The 22,866-nt window shown below is 42.5% G+C and overlaps 1 protein-coding gene across 4 annotated transcripts in view; it reads right to left on the bottom strand.

Moving 5' to 3' along the window:
• The window catches only part of tsnax (translin-associated factor X), an 81,103-nt gene that overhangs the window by 42,134 nt on the left and 16,103 nt on the right, over positions 1–22,866 (bottom strand). For 2 of the 4 annotated variants that reach the window (XM_067984143.1, XM_067984141.1), the window contains exons 1-2: positions 13,716–13,865; positions 2,379–2,483 (exon numbers count right to left, since the gene is read on the bottom strand). In XM_067984143.1, coding sequence (XP_067840244.1) covers positions 2,379–2,483; positions 13,716–13,728 — 118 coding nt within the window. In that variant the 5' untranslated portion in view covers positions 13,729–13,865. Of the gene's footprint in view, positions 1–2,378; positions 2,484–13,715; positions 13,866–22,866 lie in introns of those variants that run through there. The other 2 variants (XM_067984144.1, XM_067984142.1) reach the window with 1 other exon arrangement.

The following is a 22,866-nucleotide window of genomic DNA, read 5'->3' as shown; positions in this document are numbered from 1 at the left end:
GCCAAAGGATCGTCACATGAACCAGCAGACATCGTATCCAAAGGATAGCACCTTTGACAATGTAGCACTCCCTCAGTACTGCCCTGAAGGTCAGTCTAGATTATCTGTTCAAGTCCTGAAGTGGCATTTGAACCCACAACCTTCAGAATCAGAGGTGAGTGTGCTACTAGCTGAGCAGAGAGAGGGGCAGAGAGATGAGCATGCACAGGCAAGTGGACAAAGAGCACAAGAGAAGAGAGAGCAAAGAGAAAGTGTGCAGAGAGGAGAAAGTGGAGAATGAAAATAGGAGGGGAGAGGGAGAAGAAAAAGAGAAAGATAATGAGAGAAGAAAGACTGAAGAGACAGAAGAAAAGAGAGAAAAGGGGAGAAAGAAAGACAAAGAGAGAGAGACACACAGACACTGGCTGTGAAGAGAGGGGCTGTGTATGTGGCAGAGAGAAAGACAATAACCACGTAAGTGGAGTATCTTTGGCTCTGCTGCGTAGGAGGGAAGTTGCTGTCAGCATGCGCACAGTATAAAATGCTCATCCCCTGACTCATTGTCAGCAATGCCATGGCAGATTCACTGGTTTGTAAATAATCGAGGCATATTCTCAGAGAATTTATAATGAGTTTAATAACTATGGTGTCCTGGAACGGACCTAGCAGTTGTACAAAACTGACAATTTGACATTCCAAAAATAATACAACCTTCAATAGTTAAAAAGAGCTATAGAAAAGAATATTCACGAATATCCTTAAAAAAGCTAATCCAATTACCCAAGAAACATATTTTACCCCCTCCCAGAAATGGCCAGATATATTCAAATGGCATGTAGATCCCCCCACAGTTCAATCAGTAATTATCTGTAAGTGTAAGGTATGTCTATTTTAACCAATGTAGAATACAGAAGCTCTAATAACACAGCAGAAGCTGGGTTTCTCTAGCCCCACTGTAAAGAGACAATGAATTTGTTACAAACCAAACTGACACCCAAATCTTTCCTTTAGTATCCTCATCAAGTCTTTATTTACTTTCTTTATTGCACGTCAGCTGTGGCTCAGTTGGTGTCACTCTCACCTCAAGTCAGAAAGTTGTGGGTTCAAGTCCCGCTCCAGAGACTTGAGCACAAAATCTTGGCTGACACCCAGTGCAGTACTGAGGGAATGCTGCACTGTTGGAGGTGCCATCTTTCAGATGAGATGTTAAACCGAGGCCTCCTCTGCCCTCTCAAGTAGGCATAAAAGATCCCACAGCACTACTTCGAAGAAGAGCATAGGAGTTCTCCCAGTGACCGGGCCAATATTTATCAACCAACATCACTAAAATAGATTACTTGGTTATTTTCACATTGTTATTTGTGGGATCTTGCTGTACGCAAATTGGCTGCTGCATTTCCTACATTACAATAGTGTCTCCACTTCAAAAAGTACTTCATTAGCTGTAAAGCGCTTTGGGACATCCTGAGATCGTGAAAGGCACTATATAAATGCAAGTCTTTCTTTTTTCTCCCTTGGGACAAGCATGAGGTCTGGCTCATATCAGGCCAAGATACCATAAAGCAACTGCACTTCCAGTGTTAGTTTTATCAGGAGCCAGTGTTTTGTGAGATAATCTAGATTATCCCTCACTTCATGCAATATGCAATGCCAAATTTCCAAGATACACAAGCCTTAAATTTAATCTCAGTTGACAGGAGTTGGATTTCCTTGTGATGAGACTGGTCCTGCCAGTTTTGTCCTACCCCTCAAAACTAAAAGGGGATCTTCTTGAATTTAGCTGATCTGTCAGGGTGGGAGTAAATGCATAACAAATGAGTATTGCCACTCCTGCAATCTATCCAGCAATTGTTGCATGAGTGTAGACATAAGATAAGGACAGGATTGGGCTCAGCTGTGATGCAGCTGTGCTTGTAGAGCCTTCTGATAATCACTGTCAAGACTGCCACTTTGGTGAGGTACTACAAGGTGCTGGGCCTGTAAAAACATATCTCAACAAAGGTCCACACCTGCAAGAGGACAGAAATAAAACTTTTTGAAGCAAGAAATCCCTTGGAAATGCCACCAGAGGACCATAGGGTTATGGTGAGATTTATGATATAGGTGTAATATTTTTCTGTTCGGATTTCACTCTTCCAGTACAAATCAGTCACTGCTTTAGTACATGCTTCATACTGCTTGTCATTATTTCCTAACTCACATCTCCATGTTGCTTCTCATCCCAACTTTTCTTTGGCTCCCTTTCACCTTTCTTAATAATCTACTTTCCTGTCTGTCTCCATTGTATTGATCGACTCAATACTGGTACAGTAAGAATAGCTTTAGATCGCCCTTGATTGGCACAGCAAGCTAAAAATGGGATGAAAACAATAAAAGGGGTGGGCGAATAAAATACTTACACTTGAAGGATAACAACACTGGGGAGGACGGGTTTACTTTACTTTCCTTTTCTTCCTTTCGGTTACGAGGCTGCATGTTATCATGTTTTCGTTTTCGAAATCCACCTTATATCAAAGAAAAATACAGTAACTACAATACGTCCTTTGGAAAACAAGTAATCTATTTTAATAGATCGTAATCAACATACTAACCAAGTCAAGTATTGCAATGTTGTTAAAAATGTTCTAATCATGTAAGGAAACAAGCTCTGCATTTCGCGTCGACTGAAGTATTAGGTTATAATGTAACATTGTTGATTTTAATTACAGGATTGATTGGAACTTTAACATTGTCAACATCAATTCATTTAAATTAGAACTGCCTTGACTGCTATAGTAATAGCTTTAGAACGCTCGGTTGGTATAATATGAATAGCTTTAGAACGCCCTTGATTGGTTATAATAGCTTTAGAACACTTTTGATTGGTATAATAATAGCTTTAGATCGACCTTGATTGGTATAATAATTAATAGCTTTAGAACACTCTTGATTGGTATAATAATACCTTTAGATCGACCTTGATTGGTATAATAATTAATAGCTTTAGAACACTCTTGATTGGTATAATAATACCTTTAGATCGACCTTGATTGGTGTAGTAATAGCTTTAGAACGCTCTTGCTTGGTATAATAACTTTAGAACGACCTTGATTGGTTTGGTAAAAGCTTTAGAACACCCTTAATTGGTATAGTAACAGCTTTAGAATGCCTAATTGTTAGTGAGAATAGTTTTAGAACCCCCGATTGTTATAGTAAGAATAGCTTAAGAATGCCCTTGATTGGTACAATAGCAGTTTTAGAATGCCCGTGATTGGAATAAGAATATCTTTAGAACACACGTGATTGGTACAATAGCTTTAGAACGCTCTTGGCTGGAATAGTAGCAGCTTTTAGGAGAGAAACTTAAATGTCAATAATAAAAAAATTTTAGAAAGAAAATTATATACTAGCATTTGTATTTTAAAGTTATTCAATAACTTGTCATATAAATCTGATACAAATGGAAACTCTCCCCCTTCTCCTGAAGACACTGACCTGCTTAGGTGCAGTTCCAAAAAATCAAAGGCAAGAACTTTGCATTTATGTAGCACCTCATCATGTCCAATGATGTCAGGATGTCCCACAGCATTTTATAACAATGGGTTGATTTTTGAAGTGCAATCACTGTTATGTACAACAGTAAATGAACGAATGATCAGATAATCTGCTTGTGGTGGTGTTGGATGAGGGAGGAATGTTGGCCAGGACACCAGGTTAACTCCTTGTCCCTCTTCAAAAAGTGCAATGGGATCTTTTACATCCACTTGATCAGGCAGATGGGGCCTCAGTTTAATGTCTCATTTGAAAGATGGCACCTCTGACAATACTTCTTCCCTCAGTATTGTACTGAAGTCTCATACTACATTGTGTGCTCAAGTCTGTAATATGACTTAATCCCACAACCTTCAGGCCAACCGAGCCAAGCTGACATCATAACTGGCACCAAAAACTGCCCGCTAACTTGCCAAATGGCAGTTCTTTACGTTTGAGCCTAGATAGCGATCAGATGGGGACAGCATAACCGAGAGCCCAGTCCTGTCCTCGTCCATCTCTGTGCACACACACTTTCCAGCAGGAGTCATTGCATAAAAATCAGAAGTGGGAACTCCCCTTAAACCAGGAACACTGGCCAAATGTAACACCCCAGCTGATAATAGCCAACTCACCAAAAATAAATCTCCACCCTCACTAAAACCTTCCTTCCAGATTTAATAGTTTGAGGGAAAAATGAAAACCGCAGTCAATGCAAAGTTTTCTGGACATAACATTTTTGCTGATTTACATGCTTTGGGCACCATCTTGTACAACTTCAATAGAGATAATGATGAACCAAAGAGCTGCTAAATAGTGCCACAGTGGCAACTCTTGGCCCATCTAAAAATAGACAGTAATAAAAACAGAAAATGTTGGAGAAGCTCAGAAAGTCAGGCAGCATCTGTGGAGAAAGAAACAGAGTTAACGTTTCAGGTCGACCTGAAACATTTTTTGTTTTTACTTCAGATTTTCAGCATCCGCAGTATTTTGCTTTTTAAAAATAGACAGTAATGTTACCTGGGACTTGCTACAAACTGGTACAACTTTCTTACTCAGAATTTGCCTTTCAAAGCTGTTGGGTGATTATTCTGTTAGGAGTCTCCTGCTCACTAACACTTGCCTGGGGGTAGGTGTAATCCCTGCCACGTAACATTTTTGAAAATAGGTCCTTACTATCCACAATGTCAAGGCCCCTCATACTTTTGTACACCTCAATCAAGTCACCCCTCAGCCTCCTCTGTTCCAAGTCTATCCAATCTGTCATCATAGCTAAAATTCTCCAGTCCTGGCAACATCCTCATAAATCTCCTCTGCACCCTCTCTAGTGCAATTACATCCTTCTTGTAATGTGACGACCAGAACTGTGCGCAGTACTCAAGCTGTGGCCTAACTAGTGTTTTATACAGTTCCAGCATCACATCCCTGCTTTTATATTCTATGCCTCGGCTAATAAAGGAAAGCATTCCATATGCCTTCTTAACCACCTTATCTACCTGTCCTGCTACCTTCAGGGATCTATGGACATGCACTCCAAGGTCCCTCACTTCCTCTACACCTCTCAGTATCCTCCCATTTATTGTGTATTCCCTTGCCTTATTTGCTCTCCCCGAATGCATTACCTCACACTTCTCCGGATTGAACTCCATTTGCCACTTTTCTGCCCTTCTGACCAGTCCATTGATATCTTCCTGCAATCTACAGCTTTCCTCCTCACTATCAACCACATGGCCTATCTTTGTGTCATCTGCAAATTTCTTAATCATGCCCCCTACGTTTAAGTCCAAATCGTTAATGTATACCAAAAAAAGCAAAGGATTTAGTACCGAGCCTTGCGGCACCCCACTGGAAACAGCCTTCTAGTTGCAAAAACACCCGACCATTACCCTTTGCTTCCTGCCACTGAGCCAATTTTGGATCCAATTTGCCACAGTCCCTTGTATCCCATGGGCCTTTACTTTTTTGTCCAATCTGCCATGTGGGACCTTGTCAAAAGCTTCATTGTGCTTCATTGATTTATAGATTAGAAGTACCAATAGGGTTGTGTGAGGGGACTTACACCAGAAGGCCTGAACTCTAACAAGGGCCACTCAGATAAGTCAATAGAATGGAGGGTGTTTCTTTGGAAATTAAAGACAAAAAAGATGGTGTTTTTGACACTATAAAGCTTCTCTGTCTGCCATGGAGAAAGTCTGATTTGCCTCCCTCCCCTGCCGTATACTCACCCAAGAATACAATGGATGCCAATTCCCTTTGATTCAATGAAACTGCACGTTTAGAGCCAGGGGTGGTCTTCTGGAGATTTTCCTAACCTGAACCAACGGGTCTCCATGAAGGTACAAGTAAAGATTCAAACTGAGTATCTCTCCTGCTGGGTAGCAGAGTTATAACATTGGGGGGGGGGGGGGGGGGGGGTGGAAAGTGGAAAGTTCCCCCTTCCTCTCCTGAAGCCACAGTTCCATGGGCACCTATAGTCCTCAGTTAACTCACCAAAATAATCATTATTCATGTGCAAGTCTAAACACTGAATGGCAGCAGACAGTTCAACCATTGGACTGAGCCTGACTTCATCATCAACCAATGACTACATATACACATACCCCCCTCTACAACGTTCCTTTAGAATGGAAAATTCCACGTCACTCCGCTATTTAAGAGAAGGTGAGAGAGGGAAACCAGGGAATTATATACCAGTAAGTCTAACATCCGTTAATGGTAGGGCGTTGGGGAGAGTTATAGAACAAAGAGATCTGGGAGTACAGGTTCATAGCTCCTTGAAAGTGGAGTCACAGGTGGATAGGGTGGTGAAGAAGGCATTCAGCATGCTTGGTTTCATTGGTCAGAACATTGAATGCAGGAGTTGGGATGTCTTGTTGAAGTTGTACAGGGCATCGGTGAGGCCACACTTGGAGTACTGTGTACAGTTCTGGTCACCCTATTATAGAAAGGATATTATTAAACTAGAAAGAGTGCAGAAAAGATTTACTTGGATGCTACCGGGACTTGATGGTTTGACTTATAGGGAGAGGTTAGACAGACTGGGACTTTTTTCCCTGGAGAGTAGGAGGTTAAGGGGTGATCTTATAGAAGTCTATAAAATAATGAGGGGCATAGATAAGGTAGATAGTCAAAATCTTTTCCCAAAGGTAGGGGAGTCTATAACGAGGGGGCATAGATTTAAGGTGAGAGGGGAGAGATACAAAAGGGTCCAGAGGGGCAATTTTTTCACTCAAAGGGTGGTGAGTGTCTGGAACGAGCTGCCAGAGGCAGTAGTAGAGGCGGGTACAATTTTGTCTTTTAAAAAGCATTTGGACAGTTACATGGGTAAGATGGGTATGGAGGGATATGGGCCAAGTGCAGGAAATTGGGACTGGCTTAGTGGTATAAACTGGGCGACATGGACATGTTGGGCCGAAGGGCCTGTTTCCATGTTGTAACTTCTATGATCTGTTGTCGGGAAATTACTAGAGTCTATTATTAAAGGATAGTGTGACTGAATGCCTTGGAATTTTTCTGCTGATCAGAGAGCACCAGCTTACATTTGTAAAGGGTAGATCATGCTGACGAACTTGATTAAATTTTTTCAAGAGGCGACTAAAGTAGTGGACAGGGGAATGTCTATGGATGTTGTTTGTATGGACATCCATAAGACATTCGATAAAGTCCCTCATAAGAGACTGTTAGCTAAAGATGAAGCTCATGGAATTGAGGGCAAATTATTGACCTGGTTGGGAAATTAGCTGAACGGCAGGAGACAGAGAGTAGGGATAATGGACAGGGACTCAAATTGGCAAGATGCGACAGGGATCTGTGGGTCCTCAACTCTTGTAAACAATTTTACAACACCAAGTTATAGTCCAACAATTTTATTTGAAATTCACAAGCTTTCGGAGGCTTCCTCCTTCCTCAGGTGAATGTTGTGGAAATGAAATCCTCGAACCCTTCGCATTTCTAAATCACAGGACAATACCTGGTGATTACAGATAGTCTTTCCAACTGCCCGTTGCCAAGGCAATCACAGTGTGCAGACAGAGAGGTGTTACCTACAAGGCCACCCAATATACAAACAACCAAAAAAGAGAGAGGCAGAAACATAGAAACATCCGGAAGGAAGAGAAAGACAGCAAATGACCCGTTATATTAAAAACAGATAACATTTGTTCGCTGGTGGGGTTACGTGTAGCGTGACATGAACCCAAGATCCCGGTTGAGGCCGTCCTCATGGGTGCGGAACTTGGCTATCAATTTCTGCTCGACGATTTTGCGTTGTCGTGTGTCTCGAAGGCCGCCTTGGAGTATGCTTACCCGAAGGTCGGTGGCTGAATGTCCATGACTGCTGAAGTGTTCCCCTACTGGGAGGGAACCCTCCTGTCTGGCGATTGTTGCGCGGTGTCCGTTCATCCGTTGTCGCAGCGTCTGCATGGTCTCGCCAATGTACCATGCTCTGGGGCATCCTTTCCTGCAACGTATGAGGTAGACAACGTTGGCCGAGTCACAGGAGTATGAACCATGCACCTGGTGGGTGGTGTCCTCTCGTGTGATGGTGGTATCTGTGTCGATGATCTGGCATGTCTTGCAGAGGTTACCGTGGCAGGGTTGTGTGGTGTCGTGGACGCTGTTCTCCTGAAAGCTGGGTAATTTGCTGCGAACGATGGTCTGTTTGAGGTTGGGTGGCTGTTTAAAGGCGAGTAGTGGAGGTGTGGGGATGGCCATAGCGAGGTGTTCGTCGTCATTGATGACACGTTGAAGGCTGCGGAGAACATGGCGTAGTTTCTCCGCTCCGGGGAAGTGCTGGACGACGAAGGGTACTCTGTTGGTTGCGTCCCGTGTTAGTCTTCTGAGGAGGTCTATGCGATTTTTCGCTGTGGCCCGTCGGAACTGTCGATCGATGAGTCGAGCGTCATATCCCGTTCTTACGAGGGCGTCTTTCAGCGTCTGTAGGTGTCCATCGCGTTCCTCCTCGTCTGAGCAGACCCTGTGTATTCGCAGGGCCTGTCCATAGGGGATGGCCTCTTTGACGTGGTTAGGGTGGAAGCTGGAAAAGTGGAGCATCGTGAGGTTGTCCGTGGGCTTGCGGTAGAGTGAGTTGCTGAGGTGCCCGTCTTTGATGGAGATTCGTGTGTCCAAGAAAGAAACTGATTCTGAGGAGTAGTCCATGGTGAGCTTGATGGTGGGATGGAACTTGTTGATGTTATCGTGTAGTCTCTTCAGTGATTCCTCGCCGTGGGTCCATAGAAAGAAAATGTCGTCGATGTATCTGGTGTATAGTGTTGGTTGGAGGTCTTGTGCAGTGAAGAAGTCCTGCTCGAACTTGTGCATGAAAATGTTGGCGTATTGGGGTGCGAATTTGGTCCCCATGGCTGTTCCGTGTGTTTGGGTAAAGAACTGGTTATCGAAGGTGAAGACTCATCGATCGACAGTTCCGACGGGCCACAGCGAAAAATCGCATAGACCTCCTCAGAAGACTAACACGGGACGCAACCAACAAAGTACCCTTCGTCGTCCAGTACTTCCCCGGAGCGGAGAAACTACGCCATGTTCTCCGCAGCCTTCAACATGTCATCAATGACGACGAACACCTCGCTATGGCCATCCCCACACCTCCACTACTCGCCTTTAAACAGTCACCCAACCTCAAACAGACCATCGTTCGCAGCAAATTACCCAGCTTTCAGGAGAACAGCGTCCACGACACCACACAACCCTGCCACGGTAACCTCTGCAAGACATGCCAGATCATCGACACAGATACCACCATCACACGAGAGGACACCACCCACCAGGTGCATGGTTCATACTCCTGTGACTCGGCCAACGTTGTCTACCTCATACGTTGCAGGAAAGGATGCCCCAGAGCATGGTACATTGGCGAGACCATGCAGACGCTGCGACAACGGATGAACGGACACCGCGCAACAATCGCCAGACAGGAGGGTTCCCTCCCAGTCGGGGAACACTTCAGCAGTCGTGGACATTTCGCCACCGACCTTCGGGTAAGCATACGCCAAGGCGGCCTTCGAGACACACAACGCAAAATCGTCGAGCAGAAATTGATAGCCAAGTTCCGCACCCATGAGGACGGCCTCAACCGGGATCTTGGGTTCATGTCACGCTACACGTAACCCCACCAGCGAACAAATGTTATCTGTTTTTAATATAACGGGTCATTTGCTGTCTTTCTCTTCCTTCCGGATGTTTCTATGTTTCTGCCTCTCTCTTTTTTGGTTGTTTGTATATTGGGTGGCCTTGTAGGTAACACCTCTCTGTCTGCACACTGTGATTGCCTTGGCAACGGGCAGTTGGAAAGACTATCTGTAATCACCAGGTATTGTCCTGTGATTTAGAAATGCGAAGGGTTCGAGGATTTCATTTCCACAACATTCACCTGAGGAAGGAGGAAGCCTCCGAAAGCTTGTGAATTTCAAATAAAATTGTTGGACTATAACTTGGTGTTGTAAAATTGTTTGCAATTGTCAACCCCAGTCCATCACCGGCATCTCCACATCATGGTCCTCAACTAGTCACTATTTATTAACGACTTAGATGATCGGATAGAGAGCCAAATATCCAAGTTTGCCGATGGCACAATGATATGCAGCATTGTAAGCAGTGTAGATGGATGCATAAAATTAGAGAGGTATTAATAGATTATGTGAATGGGCAAAACTGTGGCAAATGGATTTCAATGTAGGCAAGTGTGAGGGCATCCACTTTGGACCTAATAAGGATAAAGCAGAGTACATTCTAAATGGTGAAAAGCTCAAAACAATGGAGGTCCAAAGAGACTTGGGATCCATGTATAGAAACACAGAAAGTTACAGCACAGGAGGCCATTCGGCCCATCATGTCCGTGCCTACAGAAAAAGAGCTATCCAGCTTGATCCCACTTTTCAGCACTTGGTAGCCCTGTAGGTTACGGCACTTCAAGTGCACATCCAAGTACTTTTTAAGTGAGTTGAGGGTTTCTGCCTCTACCACGCTTTCAAAGATCATTAAAATGTCATGTACAGAAAATAATCAAAAAGGCTAATGGATTGTTGGCCTTTATATCTAGAGGACTAGAGTACAAGGGGATAGAAGTTATGCTCCTGGTTAGACCACACCTGGAGTACTATGTTCAGTTCTGGGCACCGCACCTTAGGAAGATTATTTTGGCCTTGGAGGGAGTGCAGTGTAGATTTACTAGAATGATACTTGGACTCCTAGGGTTAAATTACGAGGAGCAATTACACAAACTAGAATTGTATTCCCTGGAATTTAGACGATTAGGGGAGATTTGATCGAAGTTTTCAAGATCTTAAGGGGAACTGTTAGGGTAGATAAAGAGAAACTATTTCCGCTGGTTGGGGAGTCTAGGACTAGGGGACATTGCCTAAAAATTAGAGCCAGGACTTTCAGGAGTGAAGATAGGAAACACTTCTACATACAAAGGGTGGTAGAAGGTCGGAACTCCTTTCCGCAAACGGCAGTTGATGCTAGCTCAATTGTTAATTTTAAATCCGAGATTGATAGATTTTTGTTAACCAAAAATATTAAGGGGTATGGGGCCAAGGGTGGCATATGGAGTTAGGTCACAGATCAGCCATGATCTCATTGAATGGCAGAACAGGCTCGAGGGGCTACTTCTGTTCCTATGTTCCTATTTATTCAGTGCCTTTAATGTAGAAAAAGAGGGAGGTATTTCTATTTGAAATTAGTCCCATTACAATTATCTTCTCCAGTAAACAGTAAAATGCCATTTAGGAGCAACAGATACTAAATGCGCCTCTAGCCAAACTGTTCCAGTAGAGCTACAACACTGGCATCTACCCGACAATGTGGAAAATTGCCCGGGTATGCCCTGACCACAAAAAGCAGGACAAATCCAATCCGGCCAATTACCACCCCATCAATCTACTCTCAAAGCGATGGAAGGTGTCGTCGACAGTGCTATCAAGCGGCATTTACTCAACAATAACCTGCTCACCAATGCTCAGTTTGGGTGCCACCAGGACCACTCGGCTCCAGACCTCATTACAGCCTTGGTCCAAACATGGACAAAAGAGCTGAATTCCAGAGGTGAGGTGAGAGTGACTGCCCTTCACATGAAGGCAGCATTTGACCGAGTGTGACACCAAGGTGCCCTAGTAAAATTGAAGTCAATGGGAATCAGGGGGAAAACTCTCCAGTGAGTGGAGTCATACCTAGCACAAAGGAAGATGGTAATGGTTGTTGGAGGCCAATCATCTCAGCCCCAGGACATTGCTGCAGGAGTTCCTCAGTGTCCTAGGCCCAACCATCTTCAGTTGCTTCATCAATGACCTTCCCTCCATCATAAGGTCGGAAATGGGGATGTGCGCTGACAATTGTATAATGTTCAGTTCCATTCGTAACCCCTCAGATAATGAAGCAGTCCGTCCCCGCATGCAGCAAGACCTGGACAACACCCAGGCTTGAGCTGATAAGTGGCAAGTAACATTCACGCCAGATAAGTGTCAGGCAATGACCATCTCCAACAAGAGAGAGTCTAACCACCTCCCCTTGACAATCAACGACATTACCATTCCCGAATATCCCACCATCAACATCCTGGGGGTCACCATTGACCAGAAACTCAACTGGACCAGACACACAAATACTGCAGCTACAAGAGCAGATCAGAGGCTGGGTATTCTGTGGTGAGTGACTCACCACCTGACTCCCCAAAGCCTTTCCACCATCTACAAGGCACAAGTCAGGAGTGTGATGGAATACTCTCCACTTGCCTGGACGAGTGCAGCTCCAACAACACTCAAGAAGCTCGACACCATCCAGGACAACGCAGCCCGCTTGATGGTGGATGGGGTGCCAAACATTCAATCCCTTCACCACTGGCACATCGTGGCTGCAATGTGTACCATCCACAGGATGCACTGCAGCAACTCGCCAAGGCTTCTTCAGCAGCACCTTCCAAACCCGCGACCTCTACCACCTAGAAGGACAAGGGCAGCAGGCACATGGGAACAACACCACCTGTATGCTCCCCTCCAAGTCACACACCATCCCGAATTGGAAATATATCGCCGTTCCTTCATCGTCGCTGGGTCAAAATCGTGGAACTCCCTACCTAACAGCACTGTGGGAGAAACTTCACCACACGGACTGCAGCGGTTCAAGGCGGCGACTCACCACCACCTTCTCAAGGGCAATTAGGGATGGGCAATAAATGCTGGCCTTGCCAGTGACGCCCACATCCCATAAACAAATAATAAAAAAATAATAAATTATGCAGCAGTGGATAAAGGTATTTGCTTCAGATATATGAACGTATCTTCTTGACTCTCTTCTACATGTTAAAACTGCTCGAGTAGCACTTCACCGATCATGAGAAAGAGCATAACCAAAATATAGCTGTTTTACATAAGACTAGATTTAAACTGAATATTGTATTTGTTTTACAAAGGCCAAAGTAAATGATCAGCATGAAAAAGCACAAATACTTGATTGCCTTTTCCTTCCAGATTTTTGTAATGAAAAACTATGTCCCTGGGAGGTCACAGTAAATCATCACGATCTTTCTTTTAACAGTATAACATATGCTTTTTTCTTTAAACAGTTCCACATACATTAGAATTGTATATACATATCTCAGACCTTCTCTATTACAAATCTATTTCTATTTATCACCTCACTCCTTTTGTGCTAATATGAATCTATATTTACATGGTTACTTCCATTCAATAATTTTTACATTTCATGGAGATTACAATTATTTTTCCATATACTCTTGAAAATTTGTTTCAACATCTTACATTACAAGGTGCTTCACAGGAGCAAAATTTGACACCAAGCCAAAAGGATGAGATATTAGGATGGGTGACTAAAAGCTTAGTCAAAATAAGTTTTAAAGAGCATCTTAAAGGAGGGGGGGGGGGTATTACCCGAGCTTAAGACCTAGACGACTGAAAGGACTGCTGTAAATGGTGGGGCGAATGGACTGGGGGTTGCACAAGAGGCCAGAATTGTCTCAATAATCTACCAGCACGGGTCATCTGGGCTCACTCCTTTGATCAAAGTGTTAACAGCCAACGATGCTGGAAATCGCTATTTATTATAACACCAGTCCTGCCCGCCTCAAAGGCAATCTGACCGTCCTATCGTCGGTTTATGCTGTCTAACTGCACAACTGGCCTGGACTACTGGCGTACGTCAAGCCAGGGTCTCTCGGACCATCAGGCCTAGGCCTGGCGACCTCGGCTTCAAACTACCTTCTTTATTCATCTCGGCTGAAAGTCAGAGTGTGCTGCCGGGCTGATATGACCAAGGTCGCACTCCTCAAGGGACACCGATTATCCGCAACCACACCAGGGAAAATCAAACCACCGCTGCTCGGGCTCGGGCTCCGGCTCGTGCAGCACAAGACCCCGCCTGTAGGTATTTGCCCACTATCCTGAACCATGTTCATTTTTACAACACAGTTTGATTTGTTTTAAATGTACAAAACTTTCCACCGTCTAATTTTAAATCGGGAACAATAAAATACGAAGCTGAATGCAACAACCTGCAATCGGATCAATTTTACACAGCAATTGCAATCAGGCCTTATAGGCAGCAACCTCACCACCAGCGTTTGGCTGCACTGCACCTGGGAAATGTAGTTCAGCGGCTGGAGTAAAGGAAAAAAGGAGTATGAAATAGTTTTGAAATGTAGTCACTATTGTAATGTAGGAAACGCTGCAGCCAATTTCCCACAAACAGCAATGTGATAATGACCAGATCATCTGTTTTCGGTGTTGGTTGAGGGATAAATATTGGCCAGGACACCAAGGAGAACTCCCCAACTCTTCTTCAAAATCTTTTTCATCCACCTAAAGGCAGATGGGGCCTCAGTTTGAATGGAGTGTCACAGTAGTGTTAGCCTACATTATGTGTTGGAGTGGGATTTGAACCCACAACCTTCTGACTCAGAGGCAAGCACTGAGCCACAGCTGGAGTAAACATGGAACAGTTGGAGGCCATTCAGCCTCAAGCCTGTTCCGCCATTCAATGAGATCGTGGCTGATCTGTGATCTAACTCAATGTACCTGTCTTAGCCTCATAACCCTTAATACCCTTGGCTAACAAAAATATATCAATCAGATTTAAAATTATTAATTGAGCTGGCATCTATTGCTTTGTGAGGGAGGGTCCCACACTTCTACCACCCTTTGCATGAAGAAGTGTTTCCTAATTTCTCTCCTGAATGGCCTGGCTCTGATTTATAATGTTATGTTCCCTTGTCTTAGACTCCTCCACCAGCGGAAAAAGTTTCTCTCTACACTATCAATTCCTTTCAAAATTCTAAAAACCTCAATCAAATCACCCCTAAACCTTCTATATTCCAGGGAATACAAATCTAGTTTATGTAATCTCGCCTCATAATCGCCAGTTACAAAGGCTAACCAATCTCCCTAACGAGGTCAATATTTTGCCTTTAATTCCATAAGCTTTAATTTTAGCTAAGTCTCTTATGTGGCACCTTATCCAATGCCTTCTGGAAGTCCCATATAAACTGCATCCATAGACATTCCCCTGTCTACTACTATAGTTACTTTTTGATTACTTTCCGTATCTGACTACTACATTTTAGTGATCTGGGTACATAGACCCCTAAATCTATTTGGACCTCCACTGTTCCTAGCTTTTCACCATTTAAAAAATACTCGGATCTATCTTTTTTTGGTCCAAGATGGATGACCTCACACTTACCTGCATTGAAATCCATCTGCCACAGTTTTGCCCACTCACTTAATCTATCAATGCCTCTTTGTAATTTTATGCTCCAGTCTACACTACTTACTATGCCACCAATCTTCGTGAGATCGACAAACTTGGATATAAGGCTCTCTATTGCGTTATCTAAGTTATTAATAAATATAGTGAATAATTGAGGCCCCAGCGCATAACCTTTAGTTACATCCTTTCAATTCGAGTACATACCCATTATCTCTACTCTCTGTCTTCTACCACCTAACCAATCTTCTAACCGAGTCAATGGGCCCGATGTTACCAGGGCTGCAGGTTCTCGGCGGGGGGGCTATCGAGCGCGTGGGTAACACGCCTAGCGAAATCAGTCAGCCACCCGCGCGATTGCAGCCCAATTAGATCCACTTACCTTGTCTTCCAGGTTCCCCACTGCTGATCTGCGCGTCGGGTGGGCTGCGCATGCGCAGTAAGATATGTAAGCTGGATGAGCTCTATTTAAAGGGGCAGTCCTCCACTGACAGATGCTGCAACAAATAGAAAAAATTACAGCCTGGAGCAGCCCAGGGGGAAGGCTGCTCCCAGTTTAATGATGCCTCACTCCAGGTATCAATACATGGGGTGAGGAGGAGGGGGAGGACAGAGATCTTCCCCCCGGCGGGCAGGAGGAAGCAGCCTGCCTCTGCCACCAAGAAGGCCTGGCTCGAGGTGGCAGAGGAGGTCACCTGCACCACCAACACATCGCCCACCTGCATACAATGCAGGAGGTGCTCCAATGACCTCAGTAGGTCAGCCAAAGTGAGTACACTTACTCATTCCCCTACACTCCATCTGCCACATCACCGCCCCCACCCCACACTGCACTGCCAACACTACTCTGTCACATCACCCCTCATACCCACTCAAACCTCATCCTCATCTTACCTGCACTTACTCACCTCGCCAGTACTCATCCCGCCATTACCACTCAACCCAATCCTCATACAATCTCATGGCTCTATCTCATACTCACCCTCTCGTGCATCTCTTTCACGGTCAGCCTCACTCAACCTGCCACTACCTGTGCTGCAGCCACAGGGCATGCATCACATGTGTGCAGTAGGCAGCGTAAGGCAAATGTGTCATGAGCATGAAGGGGATGCACAAGGGTGTTTGAGGGTTTGTCATGGTTGTTACTTATATTGAATTTCTGACCAACTCACATTACATATTATATTGGCACCACTACTGCCATGTCTTTGCAAATCTTGTCTGGTTTGTGCAATAATGCACTTTCCTGAGGATCACTATGAAGACCCACAACTGATGCCACCCATTGTGTCACTGCAGAGTGAAATGGGGTTAGCAGGCAGAGGGATAATTGGAGCAAGGTGTGCAGACATAACATTTTTAATAAGAACAGATTTATATTTTATTCAAAATCTTGTGTCTGTGTGCACTTCCTGGCAACTTTTTCCATTATGAACACCTGTGTAACATTTATAATGGAAACTGCCATTGTAAACTTGTCACCTGATAATTATATTTTCCCATCAGTGCTGCAGCATCACCACTGGTGTGTACTACATGACAAGTTTACATTGAAAGCTTCCATTATAAATGTCGACATGGGAATTTATAATGGAAATATAAAAATAAGGACAAAATGTATGACTTTAAAATGGGTACTGAATTACATCTATGCATCCTAGTCCAATTAAACCCTGCCTTCTAACCCTACTTCACCTGAAGACTGTACTTGGTGTTGACTCCCGGTGTGCAAAGCCATGGAACATTTGACTAGTAATATAAAATATTCAGTCCCCATTTTAAAGTCATATATTCTGTCCTTATTTTTACATAGTACTTCTATTTTGTATTATTGCTAGTCGATCGCCCATAATGTTGCGCATGGGGAGTCAAGTCTGACTGATGCCTTCAGATGAAGCAGGATTCGAGGACAGAAGATAAATGCAGTGTAGCATGCATATATAATTCAGTGCCTATTTTAAAGGCATACATATTGTCCTTATGTATAATTCTTGATTTGATATTGTTCATAGTTAAATAGCAAAACTTGCGGCCATTTGGAAGCAGAGAGGTAGAGTTGGTTGGAGCATAGGAATTTCTCTGCAGTACAGGCTCAGGAACTGGAAGATTCAAACTTGATGTGCTATAGCAGGAAGATGTAATTCAGCACAACAAGTTTACATAGGATGTTTCCCTTATAATTGCAGACATAGATATTTATAATTGAAAAAATTGACAACTCGAAGTAAAGTTTTATAGACGGGGAGTACATGCAGATACAAGATTTTTAATATATTACTAGTTAATCTCCCGTGGCATTGGAGAATATAGTTTCTCTCTTATCTGTCTCTGCTGTCTTCATGTTGCTGTTTCTCTTATTCTTCTACCTCTGTACTTTCTCTTCTCGCTTCCTAACTCGTTTTGCTTCTGTCTCTTTCTTCTTCTCCTTCTCTTTCTATCTTTATCTTCTCTTTACTTTTGGATGGAAGGTGGTGGGTAACATGAAATGGCATTGTGGGAAAAGGAACTATAATGGCTACAGGCTGCATTTTCTCAACCCTGCACACTTGCACTCTCTCACTCAGCTTAATACACTTTCTGAAGTTTATAGAACACAAAACAAAAGCTACAACAGAAGTGTAATCCATAATTTTTTTCTCTCTCTCTCGCACACACACACACAAACACATACACACAGCTTCTGATGTCTTTAAATAAAACCCTCAATATAAACTTTATTGAATGAATCGTTTGACATTTTTTATCTAGTGTTGCTTCAAATAATTTTAAAAATCAAGCAAAATATGGAAGAAGCTAAAGAAAATATTTCTATTGGTTCAGCTGACTGAAGAGTACTAATGTATCCTAGAAAATTAGGTACTGCACATGTTCAGACTGCACAATTGAAAATCAGCTCATACCGTCACAGTTCTGGACTTTTGAGAGAGGCTGAGGCTTCAAGTAAAAACTTTAAAAGACATTTTATTGTGATTTTTTTAAAAAAATTGTTTAAACCCTTAAGTTGGACAATAGAAATTTCAGTTACTGAGAAAAAATGGTGAATCAAACATTTCAGTCGAAAAACTTTTAGAAAGCATTTTAAGTGATTTATGAAGGAAAGCCATATTGTGCAATTATAGAGTGACACATTTACATACATGATTTCCATTATAAATGTGAAAATAAGAACATATAATGAAAGAGATTGACATAGAAGTGGGACAAAAAAGGTGACAACAAGTAATAGGTTTTTGTAGGCAGGAAGTGCATGAAAATTTCAGATTTATAATAAGATACTAGCCAATCTCCTGTGGCATTGCACGTGGTAAGTCAGAGAATGTGGTTACTCTTCTACCTGTCTGTTGTGTTCATGTTGCTACTATCTCTATCACTCCTCTTCTGCTCTGCCTCTTTCTCTTCTGCTTCTCTCTCCTTAACTCTTCTTTTTGCTTCTCTCTTTGGTCCTGCTTCTCTCTGTCTTCTTTTCTTTCCTTTTGGGTGAGAGGTGGTAGGTGATATGTCATTCTGTGGTGAGGAAAGGAACCACCAGTGGCTGCAGACTGCATTTTGGGCGGGGCTTGTGGGAAAAATTTGGCCCTCAGAGGCTTCCATATCCTCCCTCAATTACTCATGCTCCCATCGTGTCTTTCATCTTCTCATTACCCTTCCCTTACTCCCATCACTACCCTTATCTCTTCCCCTTTGAACTACATGCTAAACCCTGTATCTTTCCCTCCATCTTGCTCCACTGTCACTCAACTTGACCATAACCCTCCACTCCCCACAACACCTACTCACAACTCCCCAAGGAAAGATGGTTAGAGGCCAAAAGTCCCCATAACCTATGATTCCCTCTTCCCTTCCCTTACATTTCTGCAGCATCTTAATAATTTTATAAAATACCATCTGACTCCAAATTGGACTCCAAATTCCTCTGCTCAAGTATTAAAAGAATTCCTATCAATTTACAAAGTACTGGAAGAGTACATTAAAGTTGATAAGTGAAGAGTTAAGCTATGCCCAGAAAGGCTCATCAGATAACCTATCTCTACACTAACAGCATGTTATTAGCTGGATGGCTCTTAGAAACCAGCGGGGTTCTATTAAAGCTCAGTTAATACAATCATAAAGATTTTATCCTATGCTGTTCTTTATAACATGAAAACATTTGGCAGCTCCCCAAGCCATTAGTTTTATTTGGGACCATAAAATCTTACTTCTAAAATTAGTTTTCAGGAGAGAAGGTTTTTTTAAAGAGTTCTTATTTCCCACATTCCATTTTTAACCGTGCAGAATATAAATCATGAAAACTTGTAGAATTGGCTCAGAGCCTCACTACTAAGGTTCATTATAAATTTCAAAAATATTCTGATCACGTATTTAGTGGACAAAAGAAAATCTCATTTCAACGATCCCAAAAGCACAGTCTTCACTGATAAGTGCTTGGCAAATCTTTCTCTGTTTGCCAGGCATTTGGCACATCAAAGGAATTTATGCTGAAACATGCCATAGTGTCATGGAAACATTTTTGTATCACTTGCAACAAAAATGACACATGCAGCAGTTTCAACTTTTAAAAAAATTGAGAAACCAAGTTGAAGGGCCAAAGGCCATAAATAACAAAAGAGAAAAGTTCTATTGTGAAACTGTGGGTAGGTGCTGCCAAGGTTGGATTTTAATAGGCTGACAATTATAGAAGGAAACAAAGACTGGGGAAATAAAGTTAAAAGACGGCAGTCTATTTTAGTTGCCTCAAAATCCACATGGAGGGAGCCATGAGACATTTTCCATCAGAAGTTGCACCCAGAATCTTCATGTTCATCAAAGTATTATCTCCCAGAGAGCTCTCTGGACTAATACTTGAGCAATGCGCAAATTGGCAGAGGGACAAACAGATTAGATGGTTAAATACATGGCTGAAAGAGTGGATTCGGAAGCAGGGGTTTCAATTCATGGGGCAAGGGTATCAGTACTGGGAAAAGAGGGAGCTGTTCCGTTGGGATCGGCTCCACCTAAACTGGGCTGGGACCAGTGTCCTGGCAAATCAAATAACTAGAGTGGTAGATAGGGCTTTAAACTAACAAGGGGGGGGGGAGGGTTCAGGTAAGGGTAAATTCATAAGTGTAAAGAGAAAAGTTAAGGCTGTACAGCAGAGTAGCAATATCGGTAAAAACAAGCAGAGTGTGTTAGGAAGGGAGAGAGAGTTTAACAAAGGTAATAGGGCTTTAGTGACTAAGGTCACATCAGGGAAAAATAGTAAAAAGTTAAAATTAAAGACCCTATATCTAAATGCTCGAAGCATTCGTAACAAGATAGATTAATTAATGGCACAAATAGAGATAAATGGGTTTGATCTAGTAGCCATTACTGAGATGTGGTTGCAGGGTGACCAAGGTTAGGAACTAAATATTCCAGGGTATCTGACTTTTAGAAAAGATAAGCAAAATGGAAAAAGAGGAGGGGTAACCCTGATAATAAAGGATGAGATAAAGACAGTAGTGAGAAAGGATCTTAGCTCTGAAAATCAGGATGTAGAATCAGTATGGTTGGAGCTAAGAAATAACAAGGGCAGAAAACACTGGTGGGAGTAGTTCATAGGTCCCCTAACAGTAGTTATAGTGTTCAACAGAGTATAAATCAGGAAATTAGAGGAGCATGTAACAAGGGTAATGCAATAATCATGGGGGACTTTAATCTTCATAGAGACTGGGCAAAACAAATTGGCAAAAGTAGTTTGGAGGCGAGTTCATGGAATGCATTCGAGACCATTTTCTACAACAATATGTCAAGGAACCAACTAGGTAACAGACTATTTTAGATCTAGTATTGTGTAATGAGACAGGGTTAATTAATAATCTTAGAGTTAAGGATCCTCTGGTGTAGAGTGATCATAATATGATAGAATTTCATATTGAGTTTGACAGTGATGCAGTTAGAAACTAGGGTCTTAAATTTAAACATATGAGGGGGAAAGTTGGCTAAGGTACATTCGGAAATTAGATTAAAAGATATGACGGTAGATAAGCAATGGTGAACATTTAAAGAAATAATTAATAACTCTCAACAAATATACATTCCCATGAGGAATAAAAACTCCATGGGAAAAATGATCCAACCGTGCTAACTAGAGAAGTTAAGGATAGCATTAGAATAAAAGAAGAGGCTTACAAAGTTGCCAAAAAGAGTAGTAAGCCTGAGGATTGGGAGGGTTTTAGAAATCAGCAAAGGGTGACCAAAAAATTGATAAAGACAGAGAAAATTGAATATGAGTGTCAAACTAGCAAGAAATATAAAAACAGATTGTAAGAGCTTCTACAAGTATGTAAAAAGAGATTAGCGAAAGTAAACGTGGGACTCTTAGAAGGCAGAGACAGGAGAAATTATAATGGGGAATAAGGAAATGGCAGAGACATTAAACAAATATTTTGTATCTATCTTCATCGTAGAAGACACAAAAAACATATCAGAAATAGTGGGGAACCAAGGGGCTAATGAGAATGAGGAACTTAAAGCAATTAAGATTAGTAAAGAAAATGTACTGGAGAAATTAATGGGACTAAAAGCTGAACAAATTTCCTGGAACTGGTGGCCTACGTCCTACGATTCTAAAAGAGATAGTGGGTGCATTGGTTTTGATCTTCCAGATTTCCCTAGATTCAAGAACGGTCCCTGTGGATTGGAAGGTAGCAAATATAACCCCACTATTCAAGAAAGGAGGGAGAGAGAAAACAAAGAACTATAGGTCAGTCAGCCTGACATCATTGTAGGGAAAATGCTAGAATCTATTATTAAGGACGTAGTAACAGGGCACTTAGAAAATCATAATATGATTAGGCAGAATCAACACGGTTTTATGAAAGGAAAATCGTGTTTGACAGATCTATTAAAGTTTTTTGAGGATGTAACTAGCCGGGTATATAAGGGGGAACCAGTGGATGTAATATATTTGGATTTTCAAAAGGCATTTGATAAGGTGCCACACAAGAGGTTGTTACACAAAATTAGGGCTCACGGGATTGGAGGGTAATATATTGGCGTGGAGTGAGGATTGGTTAACTGACAGAAAGCAGAGAGTAGAAATAAATGGGTCATTTTCGAGTTCGCAGGTTATAACTAGTGGGGTGCCGCAAGAATCAGTGCTTGGGCCTCAGCTGTTTACAATATATATCAATGATTTAGATGAGGGGACCAAGTGTAATGTATCCAAGTTTGCTGATGATACAAAGCTAGGTGGGAAAGTAAGCTGTGAGGAGGATGCAAAGAGGCTGCAAAGGGATATAGACAGATTAGGTGAGTGGGTGAGAAGGTGGCAGATGGAGTATAATGTGGGGAAATGTGAAATTATCCACTTTGGTAGGAAGAATAGAAAAGCAGAATATTTTTTAAAAGCTAAGAGACTAAGAAACGTCGGTAGTCAGAGGGATTTGGGTGTCTTTGTACATGAATCACAGAAAGTTAATATGCAGGTACAGCAAGCAATTAGGAAAGCAAATTGTATGTTAGCCTTTATTGCAAGCGGGTTGGAGTAGGAGGTCTTCCTACAATTATATAGGGCTCTGGTGAGACCACACCTGGAGTACTGTGTACAGTTTTGGTCTCCTCATTTAAGGAAGGATATCCTTGCCTTAGAGGGGGTGCAACGGAGGTTCACTAGATTGATTCCTGGGA

The sequence above is a fragment of the Heptranchias perlo genome, chromosome 5, assembly GCF_035084215.1.
Source record: "Heptranchias perlo isolate sHepPer1 chromosome 5, sHepPer1.hap1, whole genome shotgun sequence".
In the NCBI taxonomy this organism is placed as follows: domain Eukaryota; kingdom Metazoa; phylum Chordata; class Chondrichthyes; order Hexanchiformes; family Hexanchidae; genus Heptranchias; species Heptranchias perlo.
Note: the sequence above shows the minus strand (reverse complement) of the source record. Positions and strands in the feature narration are given on the sequence as shown.